This window comes from Phoenix dactylifera, unplaced genomic scaffold (genome assembly GCF_009389715.1).
Source record: "Phoenix dactylifera cultivar Barhee BC4 unplaced genomic scaffold, palm_55x_up_171113_PBpolish2nd_filt_p 000276F, whole genome shotgun sequence".
Lineage (NCBI taxonomy): Eukaryota > Viridiplantae > Streptophyta > Magnoliopsida > Arecales > Arecaceae > Phoenix > Phoenix dactylifera.
In genome coordinates, this window is record NW_024067761.1 from 612,370 (window position 1) to 633,130 (window position 20,761).

Consider the following 20,761-nt stretch of genomic DNA (forward strand, 5'->3'; position numbering starts at 1 on the left):
ATACAAACCTAAAAGCTAAATAATTATTATTTGTTCCCATTATCCCCACATCACAAATCCACTAAGAAGTTACACCAAGGCTAATCTGCCACACGTTTGATGAAATTCTCTCTGTGGCCCACCACAAGGTTTCCGAGTATCAGCACATCTTAAGCGCAAGATATCGGACGAACGGCCAGAAATGGAATGAATGACTTTAACGACGTGGGTTACTCAGGTTTCTCTTGCACTCCGGTACTCCTAGAGGATTCTAGAAAACGCCACCCCTTGACGATTTAATTACCGCTTCGGCTTCGATCCCTCCCACCAACCGCGAGAGCGGCACGTAGCTTTGATCGACGTTCTGCGATTCTCGACCGGTACGTCGCAAAAACCTTCTTTTCTCTTCCCCTCATTTTGCGAGATCTTATAGTCCTAAACCCCAATTCCAAGCGCGACTAGTATCGATCTTGGCGGTCGAAAACCCTGCACTCTTGCTTGTTTTTTCCTTGGTTTTTCTTCGAATTTGCACTCCTAATGGAATCCTATAAGGAATTTATTTTACCAGCTATTCCTAGATCACGCGTTTGGGGAAAAAATCGATCTTTTAACGGTATATTAATGTTGTCTTATATTGATTTTCTTATATCCATCCTGATTTGATCTCAACTTTTTTTCTTTACCTTTTTGTTAAAAAAAAATTAAGATCTTCTCGTTGGTCTGTCGGATATAAATTAATTTATTCAAGGGGAGATAAAGAAGGAAGATGAGCGTTGTCGGCTTTGATTTTGGCAACGAGAGCTGCATTGTTGCTGTTGCCCGGCAGCGGGGCATCGATGTCGTCCTCAATGACGAATCCAAGCGTGAAACCCCTGCCGTCGTGTGCTTCGGCGAGAAGCAGCGGTTTATCGGAACCGCTGGAGCCGCCTCCTCTACGATGAACCCCAAGAATTCCGTCTCTCAAGTGAAGCGCCTCATCGGCCGTAAGTTTTCCGACCCCGACCTCCAGCGAGACGTCCAAAGCCTCCCTTTTTCAGTGACGGAAGGGCCCGATGGGTACCCGCTGATCCACGCAAGTTATCTTGGAGAGAAGGGAACCTTTACGCCGACCCAGATCCTAGGAATGATTCTCTCTAATCTGAAAGGGATAGCTGAGAAGAATCTCAATAATGCAGTCGCGGATTGTTGTATCGGAATCCCGGCCTACTTCACCGATCTCCAGAGAAGGGCTGTTATGGATGCGGCCGCCATAGCCGGGCTGCATCCTCTCCGTTTGTTCCATGAGACCACAGCAACAGCTCTGGCTTACGGTATCTACAAGACGGACTTGCCCGAGAATGATCAGATGAATGTGGCCTTTGTTGACGTGGGCCATGCGAGCATGCAGGTCTGCATTGCCGGGTTCAAGAAGGGGCAGCTGAAGGTTTTGGCTCATGCCTATGATCGGTCACTTGGAGGGAGGGATTTTGATGAGGTCCTATTCAGATACTTTGCAGCAAAGTTCAAGGAGGAGTACCAGATCGATGTGTACCAGAATGCACGTGCCTGCATCCGACTCCGGGCAGCATGTGAGAAGCTGAAGAAGGTCCTGAGTGCGAACACTGTGGCACCTCTGAATATCGAGTGCTTGATGGATGAGAAGGATGTCAAGGGGTTCATTAAGAGGGAAGAGTTTGAGCAGATCAGTGTTCCGATATTGGAGCGTGTGAAGGGGCCATTGGAGAAGGCACTGGCAGAAGCCAATCTGAGCGTGGAGAATATTCACTCTATTGAGGTTGTAGGGTCAGGTTCTCGTGTTCCAGCGATAATTAGGATACTGACAGAGTTCTTTGGCAAGGAGCCTAGGCGCACCATGAACGCGAGCGAATGTGTCGCCCGTGGTTGTGCTCTTCAATGTGCGATTCTTAGCCCGACATTCAGAGTTCGAGAGTTCCAGGTAATACTTCTCCTCAATGCTTCATCTCAGTCAGTTTTATCATCTTTTCGTTTTGTTTACAGTTGGAACTGCTGCGTTGCTGTTATGTATGACATTTTTAAGTTGTTTAGCTTATTTGGATGGCTATATCTCTTGAAAATGCAAACAATGTATTATATGGTTGTCTTGAACTATTTTCTATCTCAATCCATGAGTCTGCCAGATCTATCATGACTTCTTGAGCTATGATTTTTGAAGGTCCACGAGAGTTTCCCCTTTCCGATTGCTTTTTCCTGGAAGGGCTCTGCTCCTGAGACACAGAATGGGACAACAGAAAATCTGCAGAGTTCAATTGTATTTCCCAAAGGAAATGCAATTCCTAGTGTCAAAGCTTTGACATTCTACAGATCTAGTACATTTTCAGTTGATGTTCATTATGCCGATGTTGGTGATTTGCAAGTGCCAGCAAAGATAAGCACATACACAGTAAGCATAGTATTGCTTGTGTTATTATGGAAATCAGTCTATTATTCATTTACAACTTGAAATTTGGTCTTTAACTTGCCTTTTCTTTGAATCCATGTAATCATGGATTCTTTTGGATAGATTGGTCCTTTCCCATTGACCACGGGTGAAAGGGCTAAGTTGAAAGTGAAGGTTCGCCTGAATCTCCATGGGATCATTTCTGTTGAATCAGCAACTGTAAGTTTGGACGTTGCTGTTGGTTATACACAGGGTTGTTTGGTGCATATTTACTTTATGACATTGTCTGACTAAATTTTTGTCATGTCTCTAGATGTTAGAAGATGAAGAAGTTGAAGTTCCAGTATCAGCTACAAAGGAGCCACCAAAGGAATCTATGAAGATGGATACAGATGAAGCAACAAATAACTCTGTGACTGAAAATGATGTAAACATACAGGATGCTAAAAGTACAACAGAGGTATCTGATGCTGGAGTTCAAAATGGCGAACCAGCGTCTGAAGAAAAGCTTGTGCAGATGGAAACAGATGCTAAGGTCTGCAACTTGTCAATCGTAGATAGTGGTTCTTCTTCTGTCTTGATATTCATCATGCACTACAGAAATTCTTTATTATGCTCCAATCAATTGAATCCATGTTTTTGTGTGTTTGTTTGTTCTTTTGTTTCTGGAAGCTCATAAAGTACACTCTCATATTATGCCTAGTCAAGTTTCCTGAGAACAATTTGTGCATTTCTGCACGTCATATATATCAATAGGCTAGTTATAAAGGTCTCTAACTAGAAAGTTAGTTTTATTGCATGGTTCACTGTCTTGGTGCCGAATCCCATGCTGCTACCATACTGGTACAACGTCGGTACACCAGTTATGGAAGTGGGTTGGGTACCGGTACAGTATAATATACCTAATATGGGGCGAACCTCGTGCTATTGTTTTACGAGTGGTTATATATCTTATCTATCTGTGTGGAAATAGAATCAACTTCTGCCCCTCCATCATTTCTTGTTATCTTACATTCTTTATCATGTCTTATTTCGATCTTGGACCTCCAAGCATAACATCTTATTTGGTTTTTCACTTTATCTTATTTTATTTTAGTTATTATACCTCTTGCATGTCATCGATCAGATTAGGACCATCATTTGCAGTTACTTTGTGCTTACTTGATTTTTAAGAATATTATCTTGTTGCATAATCTTACTTTTTTTTTCACACTATTCTATAGTATCCTTGTGTTTTGAAAAGTGGAAGGACAGGCCTTGCTGATTTCTGAAGATTCACATATATTTCTCTGGTCCCTCTCTCTTCTTTTTTTTGGGTGGAGAAAATGGTTTTTGGGGGTTTTATTTCATTTGCCAGCTGTGGTCATAAAGGGAGATGCTAGGTTATTTCTTCCGGCAAAACTTAATTTGCCTTGTTATCTTTTGTTTGCATGATAAGCTAGTTGTTGATACCTACAGTTCTCAGCTTAAATGTGAACACTGCCCATCTGATGGGGTTATCAGTGGACTAATTGTTTAATAATATCTAGACATGCTTAGCCTTTTTTATGGTAGTGCCTAGAAAGCTAGAAGTTAATTTATATAGAGGTTGTTCCAAGGAGGGAGGTTGATAGGGTTTCAAAATGGGTGACATTGAACTGGAAATGCTCTTGAAAGAAGGGATGTAGGAGGGAAAGTTATACAAAGGGGATTGAAATGGACGGATGTGGTAAAGAGAACCATGTTCAAAGACACTGATTGTAGACTTCAGCATCTTACTCTTCCCTTTTCTGCAGTGCCAGGACTGGAGAACTAAGCTTGAGGATAGGTGTTGCCCAGTAGATACAACCCAAGAGGGGGGGTGAATTGGGTCTTATAAAACTTTTAAGCTACTTCTAATACTTTTCAATTAATTATGCTAAGTTGTATAGTTGCACAGTGGAATTTAAACTTAGCAATAGGTTGATTTATCGAATGAGACTTGATTAAGTAAATTGAATATGCTTGCAACTAAAGGATGCGCGGATAAGAGTTAAGCATGCAATTTATCTAGGTAAGTAAGTGAGCAAGATAGACAATGACAAAAAGCATCACAAACACAACAAACATATAGTGGTTCGGTGCACCCCAGCACCTACATCCACTCCCCAAGACCTCTTGGGAATTTCACTATAATCCTACAGATTACAGCTGGTTGTTTTACAAGCTCACAACCCAACTTGTTGTTTTACGAGGTCACAACGAACTCGGTCGGTTTTCCCAGGCTCACCGACTAGAACCACCCGATTGTTTTCACGGGCTCACAATCCAACCCAGTCGGTTTTTCCAAAGGCTCACCAACCACAACCTTACAACGATTGTTTTCCGGGTTCACAATCAACCCAGTTGGTTTTCCCAAAGGCTCACCAACCACAACCTTACAACGTTGGTTTTTTCCTTTGGCTCACCAACAAACCTTAACCCCTTGATTCAATCCCTTGATTGAATCAAGTTACAAGATATTTAGAGCAAGAGTTTAAATCAAGTACAAGCTTCTCAAATAAGCGAATATAGCAAATATAAACAAGTAAAGTAAAGGGAAGAAGCCCTCAAACAAATTTGTAGATGGAGGAACTCGGCTTCTTCTTTACTTGACCCTCTTCTGATTTTGCACAAAGTAGAAGATCACCGAGGCAGCACACGGATGGAGAGGAAGCTTTGGGATTCACTTGGATGCTCTTCTTCTCTCTATTTTACTTTGAATGGCCCTTTTGTGCTTATGGGAGATTTTCCGTGTAATCTCTTTGAAATCTTTTTCCTAAATGTTCTCTCCCACTTTCATGCCGTCTTCCCTAGCTCTCCTCTTGATTTTATAGCTTTACATGTCGTGGAACCAGAAATCTAGCCGTTAGAGAGAAAAATAGAGCCGTTGTGCACAGTCTGCAACTCCTGACAAAGTTTCCGTTGGGATCGGAGTCGACTCGCGCGATCTGGAGTCGACTCGGCTGTAGCAGGAGTCGACTCATGCTTTTCTGGAGTCGGCTCGGCAACTGTTCCAGATTTGAATTAAAGTGGTCTTCTCGACTGGGAGTCGACTCGACTTAACCCGGAGTCGACTCGCCAAAATCTGGAGCTGACCTTGCACTTTTGGAGTCGGCTCATCCCATGAAGTCCACGGAGCCAATTTTCAACTTGGCCAACTCGAGTCGACTCGACTGTCCTGGGAGTCGACTCGGCGCTCAGAGCCCGAACTCCCGATCTTCTGTCTTTTGGCTCGTCCAGTCTTGGAGTCGACTCGAACTTCTCCGGAGTCGACTCGGCTCTCAGTTTCCGAAACTAAGTCTTCTGCCCTCTTGGTGTACCGCTGCCTTGGAGTCGACTCGAGCTTTCTAGGAGTCGACTCGGCTCTCAGACACAGCAGATTGGTCTTCTGTCTTCTTTGGGGTCGCGGTGTCTAGGAGTCGACTCGCGTATTGCGGGAGTCGACTCGAATCTCAGAGTCCGAAAAACGTTCTCTGACTTTTTCCTTGTGTTCCTCTGAGAGTCGACTCTCACTTTCTTTGGAGTCGACTTGCCAACCATCGGAGTCGACTTGCGTTCCACTGGAGTCGACTCGAATCTCAGACCCGAAAACTGCTCTCTAACTTTTCTGCCTTGTATTTCTCTGGGAGTCGACTCTTGCTTCCTTAGGAGTCGACTCGGCAAGCATCGGAGTCGACTCGCGCTCTTCAGGAGTCGACTCGTTGACAGGTTCTGAGATGAATCTTTCTGTCCGGCTGTCTGTTGCTCCTTGGAGTCGACTCGGAACTGTAGGAGTCGACTCGAGTGCTTTTCCTTTGAATTTTTTTCTTAAAACTTGCTCTTCTAAATTGAAGCCTTTGAACTTGAATTTTGGGCCAATGAGGTGTGGCTTTCTTCTAACTTTTCTTGAGAGCTTTGGAGGCCTTCTTGAATTCTTCCAACTTGCTATGTTCCTTGCAAAATAAATAATCTTTCTTCTTGCAACACAAACATTAGTATTTATACTTCAAGGTTTTGAGATCATCAAAATCAATCTTTAAATCAATCTTTGGGTCATCAGTCTCCCCCTTTTTGATGATGACAAAACTTGGAGTATATGCAATATATTGTGTTCTAGAAGTAATGCATAGCTAAGTTGTTTGAAGTAGAAAATATATATCTTTAAAATATACTTCATGATAATGCTTTAGATTTAATCAACTTAACATAATTAGCATTATGAGCATATACTTAGATATTTCTCCCCCTTTTTGACAACATCAAAAAGATTGTGAAACATTAAGCACAAAGATAAGAATACTCAAATATTGTACTCTGATTTGCATGTCAAATTATTGCAAGGATATGAATCATATAACTCAAGGCAATAACGTTAGAATAAGATTAATGAGCATAGATCAGAGTCAATTAAGATAATTTCAGAGCAGAACACATCGAATGTGATTCCAAGGATAGTTTTCAACTCAAGTGTAGATGTAATCTTTCTTAAGTTAATTCAAGAAGTACCACGAATGATATTCAAAGAAAGCACGAATGGAAATCTAACCTCTCTTCAATAATAAGTATGAAAGCTCGTTCATTTAAGATCTTTTGCCCAATATATTAAGTATTTTATCAACATGAGAGCAATTTAATTAATTTTCAGAGTATAAGTGCAAAACTCATATGCTTGAAAAAACATATCATCATGTTGGATCATTAATTCTTAATGACTTCAAAGTTCTTTTATGATAATAAGAATATTGGGGCACAAATACCAAAATATGCAATTTTTGATACATCTTAGAGCTCATTTAAAGACTTTCTTTTATTTCTTTAGAAAATAAGCACAATTTGATACATAAAAATATGAATTGGCATAAAAATTGAAGTTCTAAAGAACAAGCCAATAAGAACTCATTAGTAAATTCCAAAAATAGATTTTCTAAGAGATACTCAAGAACATTCAACACATTATTCTCCCCTTTTTTTTTATTAAGTTAGAGGCTCTTAAGATCAACTGTTTGAATTGCAATTTGGTTCATGATTTATGCATAAGATATATTAACCAAATAACAAGCCTCAAGATGTATCGTAAAGATTTTCAGATTAAATTTCAGATGATACATATTGGAGAGTATTAGGATCACTTTTCATTTCTCTCTCCTTTAGTTATGGATTTATACGATTAAGTTTCATATGATCTTTCCTTCTGAAATTTTTTTTCTCCCCCTTAATTGATCATTCCATTTAAGAGTTTAGAATTTGAAGATAATGTTCAATAAAATTGTCAATCTCAAAACAAATATATTTTCTATAAGTATCAGCTTATTTTCATAAGACTCAATGTTTAAGATAAGACAACCTTTATAGACAACCTTTAAAGCAAGTATTGCAATATAAGGAGGTTCATCAAAATCAATCCATAAAAATCAAGGTATGAGATACTGAATATCTAAAGCTTCCCCTCAACAGATGCATTCTTCTTTAATCATTCTTTTCTATTGTTGAATTTCAGATTTTAATGATAATCATGAATAAAACTGAAATTCTATGATATCGAGAATGTAGAGTAATATAGCATTATTCAAAATTTGTGGCAATTACTCTTTCTAATCCTTCAAGAACAAGTTATGCTTTCTCTTAATCTTAGAGAAAATGTATAGAAATATTAATCAGAAAATGATTCATTTGAAGCTCAGTTTCTTTCAAAAGCATTCATATTTTCTTTCTTTTAGAATCATTTGAGTGAGCTGAAATATTTCTAGCTTTAAAATCATTCACTCTATATATATTCTGATGAAAGTCTTTAAGAATGTAGAAGAGAAAAACATATAGATGATCATTGAGGTATATATATTTATAGATATCTATTTCTTAATCATAGTTTTTCAGCAATGTATACATGAAACACAATAAATCTTTTTAATATCAAAATAAAATCATATATTTAGAAATTTTTGTTTTCAATCAAGATCATCGAAAGACACATCATTTGGACCAATATTAGTATACTTTAAAGATAAGAAATGATATGTTTTGGATGCGTATCGGAGCAATCAACCAAGGCATCAAAATTAATTTTGTTTTTCTTACATTAAGATTTTATTTAGAGATCATATTGAGTTTAAGCTTTTATACAAAATCAGATTCTGAATTTCATAAAGATTTTCAATAGAGTCTTTCAAAGCCATAATTTGAGATATGTATCTTCCACATTGTAGCTCATCTTAAATCATTATGATTGAAAACACATATTTCAATAACATTAGAGCACTTTCAGAATCTTTATATTTAATATTGAGTTTCGATACACAATGGAGGATATTTTAACAAGTATTAGGACATTATGTATCAAAGTTAGGCAAGTAGAAGGATAGATCAAGATCAATTCAAAATAAAAATATCCTTCCCTTTTTTTTTTTTTGCAAATCTATTTAACTTTCAAAGATAATCGTGAATGACAAATCTGAAATTTCTTTTCAATAATACCCAAAAACAATTTTATGCAGTATTCCAAACATTCAATCAAATTGTCCAAGCATGGAGCATTACAAAATATTGAGAATCCATCATGCCACATGCAAAATATATCATGTGTTAAGTCATGCATTAAAATATTAAGAATAAGCATGTCAAGGATCAAAATCAATTCTTTTCAAATAAACTCCCCCTATTTAAATATAATCTTGCACTGATTTCATCCTTAAGGTGTGTTTCCAAGTGATTAAAGCTTGACTTGATTCTTCTTATATACTTTCATTTACTTTGTCATTCATTTTTACTTTCTTATGCTCTATACTCTATTTGCTCCCTATCCGGTGGAGTTGGAAGGGGCACGAGGTACTACCACTAGCCTCCCTCTTGTGCCGTCCCTAATATGCCCTACACCGAATAGTTGGGTCAAATAGTGCCGGGTACTACCACTAGCCTCCCCATTGGCACCATCCCTATGATGAGCAATATAGAAAGGTTAAAATGTTCACTTCAAACTCTCCCTGTTTGAGTGTAATTAATTATGGATTTTATCCCTTTCACAAGTCTCACAAAAGTGCCAAATATATTATGCTTGTTTTGCTTTTTCTTAAGATAAGTATTTGCCTTTACTTAGATTTTACTTCTCTTGAATAATATCCATTATCTTTTCTTTATCTCTCTTTCTTTTTGTTATTCTCAAGTAATTTACATGAAAGAGCAGAATAAAGAAATAATCTTATGTATCATATAGATGTATATCATGCAAACAATATTTTCATTGTGCTCAAGGATTCATAACTTCTCACAAGTTATTTTACATCAAAATTTTAAGCATAAACTTGTGTAGTTCATGGTTATGACATAGGCAAAGATATATTTTAGTTTGGGCAAACCATGAAACAATTTCTAAAAGCATAAGTCAATCAATACATATATATAGACATGATATCAAGGAATTAATAATTAAAGATTTTAACCATGCCATACTAAGATTTAAGTTATTGACTTTGCTCAATTAATTTATGAGAGAGGTATCTAGAATTACCAATCCATTCTGCATTCTTCAGTCAAATACCTACTAGATTTCTTATGTATGAACTTTTGGCTGAAGAAGGTCCTCTCTCTTATTTGCATGAGAATGTTTATTGTATCTTACGTGGAGATATCCTTCAAGTTGAAATCTCTCATTTTCTTGCTCAAGGATCCTGCATTATTAACAAAATTCTTTTCTTTCTTGAAAGAAAGTCATTAGTTTCTTCAAGATACAAAACATTCATATAGCATATTTCTTAACTAGGTAACTCAACCTAAGATATGATAATCATTGAATGTTGAGTCACTTTATTCAAGAGATTGCCTAAATATAAGCAAACATATGTCACTTGAACTAAAGAGATAGTTTCATTAACCAAGACTGTTCAAGGACAAGCATGTGAAGCAATAGGAAGATTCATCAAGGTCAAATTAATTTATTTTCAACATCAATTTAGCTTAGATTCTATTTGCTTAAGATAATTATCAATAAGGCATGCTAGCTAAGTTTTGATCAAATTGCCTTAAACAATTGTTTCTATCAAAATTCAGATTATGATTCATTTGTTATCAATAAATTATGATTCATTAGAGTTAGATTGAAGTCTTGCACAAGGGCACATAATGATCACACAGTCTGGTCTATTAAATAATTATTCTATCATGCTTTTGATGCTTGTTCCAAATCACAAATTGCTTTATCATATTTGTAATGAGTGTTTTCAAATAAGGTGGTTATTTTACATAGATCCCTTTTTAATGAAATAACCACATAGGAGTGTATTCTACACATTCATTTGACAGAATATAAAGCTCATAAAGCAAGCAGATGATAATGGTGATCTTTACTTCTAATCATGCAAGAATTTCATCAAGATCTATTTCATCTTTTCTTGATTTAGTCTTTTAGTAGTTATCAATTTTTCTTTATTGAGTGCATTTCTGAAAAACTCAATTTGGTTCTAATTATTAACAAGTTTTGAGATTGTTATATGTAAAAGATTAACCATATACATATATAATCTAATTTTAGTATCTTGATAATAAATCATTAGTCTCATAGAGAATAAAATGAATTCATATTTCTACAACTAGAATCTTTTCATGAATGTTCTATATGCATTGCTTGATGAATGATATCCAAAGATAAAAATATCTGTATCAGATTTGGCATTATTTTCAAAAGACCATATCAAGCATATCATAAGTTACTGAAAAATATGAAAGATATGCAATAGATCATTTTCTATTTTTCAGAAGATCAAATGGAGTTTTCATCAATAATAGATCTAATAGAAATCATATGTATGACAAGCAGTGATGATAGCTTTTAAGTAAATGACTATCATACACAATTGTCTTTTTCATTTCTTCAAGAATTCTATTAACCCTATTTTACTTAAGGTGTCCTTGGTGCTGAAATAATTATTTTCTGTATAAACTTTATCAGAATTTTGGTTTTCAACACTGTGCCATGATACTCTTCACAGTTTGGAAACCTTTTTCATTTGAAACACTTTTACAGAATTTAGCAAATACAGAAAATACTTCAATTTTATTTGCCAAGAACAAATCCAATGTAAGCTTTTGAAAAACTTAGTGATGGAAACAACATCTTTAGATTTAGAAATTGATTCTTGTTTGTTTCCTTAGTTAACATGCATACCAAATACACATTATTATGTTTATGATCAATAGAGGATAATGCCATGGATACGAACTCTCAATCAAGCATATAGAGAACTCAAAAGGATAATTTAAGGAGGTTGATTAATCATTAACATAGTATCCCTTAATATAGAAAAGTATAGAAAGATGAAGAACTTGGATTTTATTTCTTCTATTTTAATTACTTTTCTTGATTATATTTTAAGTTTCACTCTTTAATGTGTGTCTAGATCACCCATTTGTATGAAAGTTCCATTTGTTTCATGGGTATCTTGGCACACCTTCATCTACATCCTCATATTTTCATTTTGGGTACCCAAGCTTGCTTGGGTCCTTGAGAGTTAGGACATATAGTTCCTTTTGGAATCCAAATTTGTTTAATTATAATAACTTTACTACTTGATTTAATTATGTTAGAATGATAGGTAAAGTTGTTATGCCCATTCTTTTCATGTTTGAAATAAGTTATCTTATTTAATGGTTTGCTTGGTGAATTGATAACCTTTTTCTTTAGGGATTCATTGCTAAGTGAAGGAGTTAAGCCAAATTTTGATTTATCAAAATCAGCATGTTGGCTTTCAAACATCATTTTTAATCTTTCTGAACTTACAGTAAATTTGTTAATAAAAGACTTCAATTGGTTAATTTCTTTACTTAAGTTTTGATTTTCTTTAATCAAATTCTGATTTTTCTGAATTAATTGTTCTGAATTTAACCTTAAAATTTCATTTTCAGAATTTAGTTTATCTTGTATTTCATCATTAGAATTTCTTTCTTTTGAAATTTTCAGATTTAGTTTCTTAAGATTTTTATTCTTCACAGCTAATTTTCTACATTCACCATACAAATCATGAAAAGCATTTAATAATTCATCATAAGAGAATTCTTCTTGAAAATCATTTGAGGTAAGAGTAGATTCAGATTTTACCTTGTCTTCTTGTGCCATAAAGCACGAGTTAGTTACCTCTTGTAGTTCCTTGGAGCTAATATCATCATTGTTGCTCCTAACTTTTAATTTCTTGCTTGACTCTTTCTTGGTCAAGGCTTTCTTCCTTTTTATCTCTTTCTTCCTTTCTTCTAGCTTCCTCTTCTTCTTTGTCTTTAGAAAGCTTTTGAATCTTTCTTCCTGATTTAGAGTGTTTCCTGCATGCTCAATGTTAGTCTTGCAATTATCCTCAAGTAAACTAACATGGGGTTCTTCGGAAATATCATAAGTTGCTTCAAGAGTATCCCATATTTGTTTGGCAGATGAACATATACAAATTTGGTTGAAAATATTTTTATTAAATGCACAGTAGAGAAGGTTCATAGCCTTAGCATTTAGTTCAGCCAAATTTTTATCGAACATACTTTCAATTAATTTCGTGGGTGTGTGTAGGCCATTTGTTATGACATTCCATAACTCATAGTTTTGTGATTGAGTAAAGATTTTCATTCTAGCTTTCCATTGAATATAGTTAGATCCATCAAACAGTGGAGGTCTGTTTGTGGAAAGTCCCTCAGCAAGTAATACGTTATGTGGGGTTGTCATGATCTTTGGCTCTAGTCGGTTAAGACTACAAATAATATTTGAGCACCTGCTCTGATACCACTTGTTGCCCAGTAGATACAACCCAAGAGGGGGGGTGAATTGGGTCTTATAAAACTTTTAAGCTACTTCTAATACTTTTCAATTAATTATGCTAAGTTGTATAGTTGCACAGTGGAATTTAAACTTAGCAATAGATTGATTTATCGAATGAGACTTGATTAAGTAAATTGAATATGCTTGCAACTAAAGGATGCGCGGATAAGAGTTAAGCATGCAATTTATCAAGGTAAGTAAGTGAGCAAGATAGACAATGACAAAAAGCATCACAAACACAACAAACATATAGTGGTTCGGTGCACCCCAGCACCTACATCCACTCCCCAAGACCTCTTGGGAATTTCACTATAATCCTACAGATTACAGCCGGTTGTTTTACAAGCTCACAACCCAACTTGTTGTTTTACGAGGTCACAACGAACTCGGTCGGTTTTCCCAGGCTCACCGACTAGAACCACCCGATTGTTTTCACGGGCTCACAATCCAACCCAGTTGGTTTTCCCAAAGGCTCACCAACCACAACCTTACAACGATTGTTTTCCGGGTTCACAATCAACCCAGTTGGTTTTCCCAAAGGCTCACCAACCACAACCTTACAACGTTGGTTTTTCCTTTTGGCTCACCAACAAACCTTAACCCCTTGATTCAATCCCTTGATTGAATCAAGTTACAAGATATTTAGAGCAAGAGTTTAAATCAAGTACAAGCTTCTCAAATAAGCGAATATAGCAAATATAAACAAGTAAAGTAAAGGGAAGAAGCCCTCAAACAAATTTGTAGATGGAAGAACTCGGCTTCTTCTTTACTTGACCCTTTTCTGATTTTGCACAAAGTAGAAGATCACCGAGGCAGCACACGGATGGAGAGGAAGCTTTGGGATTCACTTGGATGCTCTTCTTCTCTCTATTTTACTTTGAATGGCCCTTTTGTGCTTATGGGAGATTTTCCGTGTAATCTCTTTGAAATCTTTTTCCTAAATGTTCTCTCCCACTTCCATGCCGTCTTCCCTAGCTCTCCTCTTGATTTTATAGCTTTACATGTCGTGGAACCAGAAATCTAGCCGTTAGAGAGAAAAATAGAGCCGTTGTGCACAGTCTGCAACTCCTGATAAAGTTTCCGTTGGGATCGGAGTCGACTCGCGCGATCTGGAGTCGACTCGGCTGTAGCAGGAGTCGACTCATGCTTTTCTGGAGTCGGCTCGGCAACTGTTCCAGATTTGAATTAAAGTGGTCTTCTCGACTGGGAGTCGACTCGACTTAACCCGGAGTCGACTCGCCAAAATCTGGAGCTGACCTTGCACTTTTGGAGTCGGCTCATCCCATGAAGTCCACGGAGCCAATTTTCAACTTGGCCAACTCGAGTCGACTCGACTGTCCTGGGAGTCGACTCGGCGCTCAGAGCCCGAACTCCCGATCTTCTGTCTTTTGGCTCGTCCAGTCTTGGAGTCGACTCGAACTTCTCCGGAGTCGACTCGGCTCTCAGTTTCCGAAACTAAGTCTTCTGCCCTCTTGGTGTACCGCTGCCTTGGAGTCGACTCGAGCTTTCTAGGAGTCGACTCGGCTCTCAGACACAGCAGATTGGTCTTCTGTCTTCTTTGGGGTCGCGGTGTCTAGGAGTCGACTCGCGTATTGCGGGAGTCGACTCGAATCTCAGAGTCCGAAAAACGTTCTCTGACTTTTTCCTTGTGTTCCTCTAAGAGTCGACTCTCACTTTCTTTGGAGTCGACTTGCCAACCATCGGAGTCGACTCGCGTTCCACTGGAGTCGACTCGAATCTCAGATCCGAAAACTGCTCTCTAACTTTTCTGCCTTGTATTTCTCTGGGAGTCGACTCTTGCTTCCTTAGGAGTCGACTCGGCAAGCATCGGAGTCGACTCGCGCTCTTCAGGAGTCGACTCGTTGACAGGTTCTGAGATGAATCTTTCTGTCCGGCTGTCTGTTGCTCCTTGGAGTCGACTCGGAACTGTAGGAGTCGACTCGAGTGCCTTTCCTTTGAATTTTTTTCTTAAAACTTGCTCTTCTAAATTGAAGCCTTTGAACTTGAATTTTGGGCCAATGAGGTGTGGCTTTCTTCTAACTTTTCTTGAGAGCTTTGGAGGCCTTCTTGAATTCTTCCAACTTGCTATGTTCCTTGCAAAATAAATAATCTTTCTTCTTGCAACACAAACATTAGTATTTATACTTCAAGGTTTTGAGATCATCAAAATCAATCTTTAAATCAATCTTTGGGTCATCAGTAGGGAATTCAGAGGAAGTATTGTTGTCTAGTGCATTTAGGATTTTGAGATAGATGATCAGAGCTCTAATTAATGATTTGGCATGTAATGGAAGCTGCTGTGTTGAGAGTTTTTTTTATATATAATGATAATTGTTGTTTTAGGACGCTGACACTCTCTTGATTGCTCTGCACCTGTACATGGAATAAGGGGAGTTCAGACCAGTCAAATTTTTGTTTCTTTGTCTTTTTTTTTTCTTCCTTCTTTGTGTGTGTGTGTGGGGGGGTGGGTGGGTGGGGTTGGTTGGAGCAAACCAATCTAGTTGTTAATATTTGAAACTGGCTTATTACATTTTTGCAAATGAAACCACTGAGAAGTAGATGTCTAGTTGACAGTTCTTACAATTGTATTAACACAGCAACACAGATTTTTGGCAAGTTTGTCTTGAGGAATCATTTGACTATCTGAAGTAGTTCCACGCTATATATTCTCTAAAAAGAAAATCAGTTTTGATGAAAATAGCCAGCAGCCTTTTTTTTTTTCTGTTAATGAAGGCTTTCTGGCTACACCAAATGCAAGGCTGTTCATATTTTCTTAGCTTATTGCCTTGTCAGGGGAATGGCAATGTACTTGCATATCTTCTTATGTTAACTCTGTTCCTTTCTCTTTTGAGTGGACACTTGGAATGGTAGGATAGAGCTATTGTCATTCTGCACCAGAGAAGTGAGAAATAGTTGCCTATCATCACCATTCCGACCTTTTTAAAGTTCTTTTATGAGATAGTATAGTGCTTCTGTTTGAAACTTTACATGATGAGCAAGAGAAATTAGGTCATCATCTGGCTATGGTAAGCTATCAAATACAACGATAGCTTATCAAATGGGTAAAACAATTCTGAAATGCAATGCTGAATAAATAATGCTGATTACTTATTATTTGATGTGGTCTACTATTTAAAGACATGAAGACAAACTTCTGTTCGCAAATGTGAAGACTGATTAAAATGAGATTGTCATGATAAAACTTAAGGCTGATTGTTGTCAGGATTGTATTTCTATCATTAAGGCTGATGTCAATAAGTAATGTATCATCCAGCAGATAAGGCTACCAATTTGAATTCTTCTACACATTCATCATGTAACATAATATATGTCGAGGAAGCAGGATAGGCAGGTTGATGTCTGTTAAAAAAATATATATATGGGGGTTTTTTATGTTCTTTAGCATGTTGTTTATTTACAAAAAGGAAGCTAACTTGAATATTTTTTTTAAATGTTAATATTTGTGGTCCTTAAGGCATTGATGTTGCTTGGTACTAGGCGTGCCCCAATTTAATTTTGACATGGTTCTGAGATTCCTGGCTGAAGTTGGTTTGGTTTTTTTATTTTTCTCTCTCAGATGTAGCATGCTGCTCTCATATGCTTCTGCAGTATTTTTAATCTTGTAATTATCCGTATAAGTACTCCTAATTTTATGATACAAGACATGCTAAACTTGAAAGCAGATTAGATGTTGTAAGTTTTGATGTTACAGTGATAAAAATATAAATAATTGTAATTCATTTTTGTTCGCCTATGTACATGGTTATATAAAACCTGTTCAGTCAGTTTTTTTGAAAATTTATCTATTACTCACTCTGCAGGTTGAGCCTTCAAAGAAGAAGGTAAAGAAAACTGATGTTCCAGTTGCAGAATTGATCTATGGGGGGTTGGCTGCTGCTGAACTTCAGAAAGCAGTTGAAAAAGAGTTAGAGATGGCTTTACAAGACAGGGTGATGGAAGAAACTAAGGACAAGAAGAATGCTGTGGAAGCTTATGTTTATGATATGAGAAACAAGGTTAGAAAAATGGTCCTTAAAAATTTTGCATTTTGAACCGTACCATTTTAACCCAGTGGATCTGATATCATTAATATGCTCTACCTTTAGCTTCATGACAAGTATCAAGATTTTGTAACTGAGTCAGAGAGAGAACAGTTCACTGCTAAGCTTCAGGAGGTCGAGGATTGGCTCTATGAAGATGGTGAGGATGAAACAAAGGGTGTTTATGTTGCAAAGCTTGAGGAGCTCAAACAGGTACTTATTTTGCATGAGTGTTTGTATTCTGTCTTGGATCTGAAATGCCAGACATGTTGATGATCTTCATTATTGTAGCAAGGTGACCCTATTGAGGAGCGTTACAAGGAGAGCACAGAAAGAGGGCCAGCAGTTGATCAACTTGTCTATTGCATCAATAGTTTCAGGGAGGCAGCCCTGTCCAGAGATCCTAAATTTGATCACATTGACATTGCAGAGAAGCAGAAGGTATGATGTCATATCTTAACTGGGTTCCATAGTGTCAAACGAATTTAGATCTGTCACTTAAACCCTTTATAGAGATTGACTATCACCATGAATAATCTAATAAAAGGGTTGGAAGTAGCAAAATTGTAGTAGTGAGGTACAAAACTTGAGCAGGGGAATATGTTTTCAGTGTATACTTGCATACTGAAATGCTTAATTTAAATGGTGCTGTTGGAGAGTACATAAAAGTTATACAGTGAATTGCTGAAAAGTGATACTTAAAGACAGGCATATATTATATTGTTACATAAATGATGAAGCAGATTTAGGCTGATAATCTTTCATTTTGTAGGTTATCAATAAATGTGGTGAAGCAGAAGCATGGTTGATGGATAAAAAGCAGCAGCAGGATGCTTTGCCCAAACATGCCACTCCAGTTCTCCGTGCAGCTGATGTGAAGAGGAAGGCTGAGGCACTTGACAGGTATGAATTTAGTCAATTTTTAATGCACATATAAATGACTTACAATAATGGCGGTCTTCTATTTTCTTACCTTGTATCTTTTATCAATTTACCATCTGTTAACCCTACATGGAGGCTAAATTCGGAGTTCTTGGAGATGCCATAACAATGGCTATGTAGTTGGTTTGCTACAAAATGCAACCATGATTGTGGAGAATGATCGAATGTTTATTCAAATCTTTGTTGATAATGACTTCCCAGATGACAGTCCGTATTATCACCTCCTGAATGTTGGAAGCATCGAACAACAAATAGAGGCAGTAAGCATTATCATAAACAAAAAAGAAGAGGAAAAAATGAAATCAGATATATCCCCCTTGACTTGATGTACTTTTCTTTCTTGATCTAATAAAATCTCCCTCCTACTGTGGAGGTTATTGGAGAAAAAAAGGCAAACAAGGAAAACAAAAAAAAAAATGGAAATCAGAGGTTATAGGATTATGCTATCATAAGTTTGCCGCATATTGCTTGTGGTCTGGGACAAAGCCAGTAACAGAAGATTTGCTTGTGCAGGTTTTGCAGGCCTGTCATGACGAAACCAAGGCCGGCCCCAGTTAAGCCACAGACACCACCCCCAGCTGAGACACCAGCGCCCCAACCGCAACCTCATGGGGGTGATGGAACCGGCGAGCATGTGGCAGATGGTGGAGTTCCAGGACCAGAGGCTGCTCCCGAACCAATGCAAACCGACAAGTCAGAGAGTGTCCCAGCTTCTGTAGCACAAGAAGTTTAAGATAACGGTCTTCATATTTCCAGACCATTATTGCTTCACCTGTATCATGATTGTCATATTCAGTGCAATAGGCTAAATGAGGGCAGAGGGATGCCCTGTGGGTGATACAAATTTTAAATATCCATCACTGTCGGGCCAAGTGGCATTCGTTAGTTGTACCACTGTAACTTTTAATCAGAAGGATGCCTTGGCAATATGCATTGATCATTTAATCAGAGTTGGGTCATTTGAATCGAGCTTTGCTTCTTTGATCCACTGTAACTTTTTACAAGGCTTATGCTTATTTATCATTTCATGGGAGTTGTGTAATCTGAATCGAGCTTTGCTTGTTTGTTCCACTGGAACATTTCAAACCAACAAGGAGGTTTGGTTAACTCAAACAGTAGAAGTCTTCTTTTAAAAAAAATGCCTATGAGTAAGGATACATCACAGATATTTCATTCTCACAGATATGTCTTGACTGTCATCCCGCTAGTTCATTTAAAATATTTTAGATCCTTATGATTTTCAATTTTTTCTGTTGCTTTTAGATTTTAGAAATTTTGTTCTATGTGTATCAATATGATCGTAATGAAAAAAATGTATAGCACTTGTTACTGCTGGGTTTTTAGATGGTTGTTTCATTTAGTCATTCATATAGAAACCATAGCCATCCAGCCTCTTCCCAACTATTTCAGATTTGACTATATGGATCCTCACTAACTACAATGCATATATCTCAACATAAAAAAGGATGTTGTTTGCATGTGTGCATAGATGCCTGTCTATACATGCACAAGTGGGTCTACAGGACTTGTCTTCTTTTCAATTTGTTGTAATTTATTATTGCCGAATTACTGGATAAAAAATTGATAAGATCAAGTTTTACTGTTAATACTGGCTGATCCTTTAGAGTTTGCTAGAAAAACTACTGTTAATGCTGGTATTTTGATATTTAGAGGACTCTAGCACTACTTGGGGGAGAATAACACTCAATTAATTTTTAAGATTAACTGTTTATGTATTTTTTTTATTTGGAAAATTATAGGCAAGTGTTAGTGAAAGGAGGAGTCCTTTATTTGTTTAGCTGATTGGCCATTTCATGGGTGCCTTATAAAGACAATGATTGGCCATTTCATGCGTGCCTTATAAAGACAATGATTGGCCATTTCATGGGTGCCTTATAAAGACAATGATTGGTTATGTATAACCATATTAGAGACCAGCTATTATAAGATGATTTTGAGAGACTTTCTTCTAACAATTTCCTTTAGTCCTTTGACTAGTACCAGTATTAACTAGTCCAAAAATTAATTATGAGTTGATATGAGTGAAGTCCTATTCTTTAAAAGGCTCCATGAGAATTCAAATTTCATAAATTAATTGTGATTGTTCTGTAAGATAAATAGATTTCTTTTTGGCTTTCAATTGTTAAGGTTGGCCACCTGATCCTTGAGTGGCAAGGAAGAAACCCTTATATATTGAAGGAAAATGTCTTGTTAGTTGATTAATCTTTCCTTCAAGATCAATGCAAAAAGAATAATAATAAAAAAATCAGCTTGCTATTTTCCAGATTTATTTTCTTATTATTTCTTTTTTCTTTTCTCCTTGGTTCTTTGTTTATTGTCTTTTACACTGCTTCAGTTGGCATTAGAAAGAGTGTGGTGATCGTGGAACCTAGTGAAATATTGTAATGTTTCCCACTGTGGTGAAAGAACAAATGACCATGCAGTTATAGAATAGGAATTTGATTGTCCTTATCAATCTTGTGGATAAATTATGAAAGGTGATCATGGGTTTGAATGTTCTGATTGTGATGTGTTTTTTTTTTTTTAAATTTTTTTTACCTATTAGTTTTCCTCTTTACTAGTTTGAGTGGTATCAGTATAATTTAGGCGATGTATTGATTTCATCATTTATTCTTGGGAAGA

General features: G+C 36.8%; 1 protein-coding gene across 2 annotated transcripts; it reads left to right on the forward strand.

Moving 5' to 3' along the window:
- The first annotated feature begins 250 nt into the window (after window positions 1-250).
- LOC103695705 (heat shock 70 kDa protein 14-like) lies at window positions 251-19,148 on the forward strand. Of its 2 annotated transcripts, none has more exons than XM_008777095.3 (10): window positions 251-359; window positions 686-1,915; window positions 2,153-2,380; window positions 2,501-2,596; window positions 2,691-2,912; window positions 16,958-17,152; window positions 17,243-17,389; window positions 17,468-17,617; window positions 17,949-18,079; window positions 18,632-19,148. In XM_008777095.3, exons 2-10 carry the CDS (start codon window positions 746-748, stop codon window positions 18,849-18,851), a joined length of 2,559 nt encoding a protein of 852 aa, XP_008775317.2. In that variant the 5' UTR covers window positions 251-359; window positions 686-745; the 3' UTR covers window positions 18,852-19,148. The 2 variants fall into 2 exon arrangements, with proteins under 2 accessions (XP_008775317.2, XP_038973749.1); XM_039117821.1 differs by lacking the exon at window positions 251-359 and adding an exon at window positions 384-592.
- The last annotated feature ends 1,613 nt before the right edge of the window (window positions 19,149-20,761 follow it).

What these genes read in the sequence shown, in the direction of transcription:
- LOC103695705 (XM_008777095.3), top strand. Translation starts at nt 746, where the DNA reads ATGAGCGTTGTCGGCTTTGATTTTGGCAACGAGAGCTGCATTGTTGCT. An exon ending in ACATTGCAGAGAAGCAGAAG is followed by an intron (nt 17,618 to 17,948) that starts GTATGATGTCAT and finishes TTCATTTTGTAG; the next exon opens with GTTATCAATAAATGTGGTGA. An exon ending in AAGGCTGAGGCACTTGACAG is followed by an intron (nt 18,080 to 18,631) that starts GTATGAATTTAG and finishes TTGCTTGTGCAG; the next exon opens with GTTTTGCAGGCCTGTCATGA.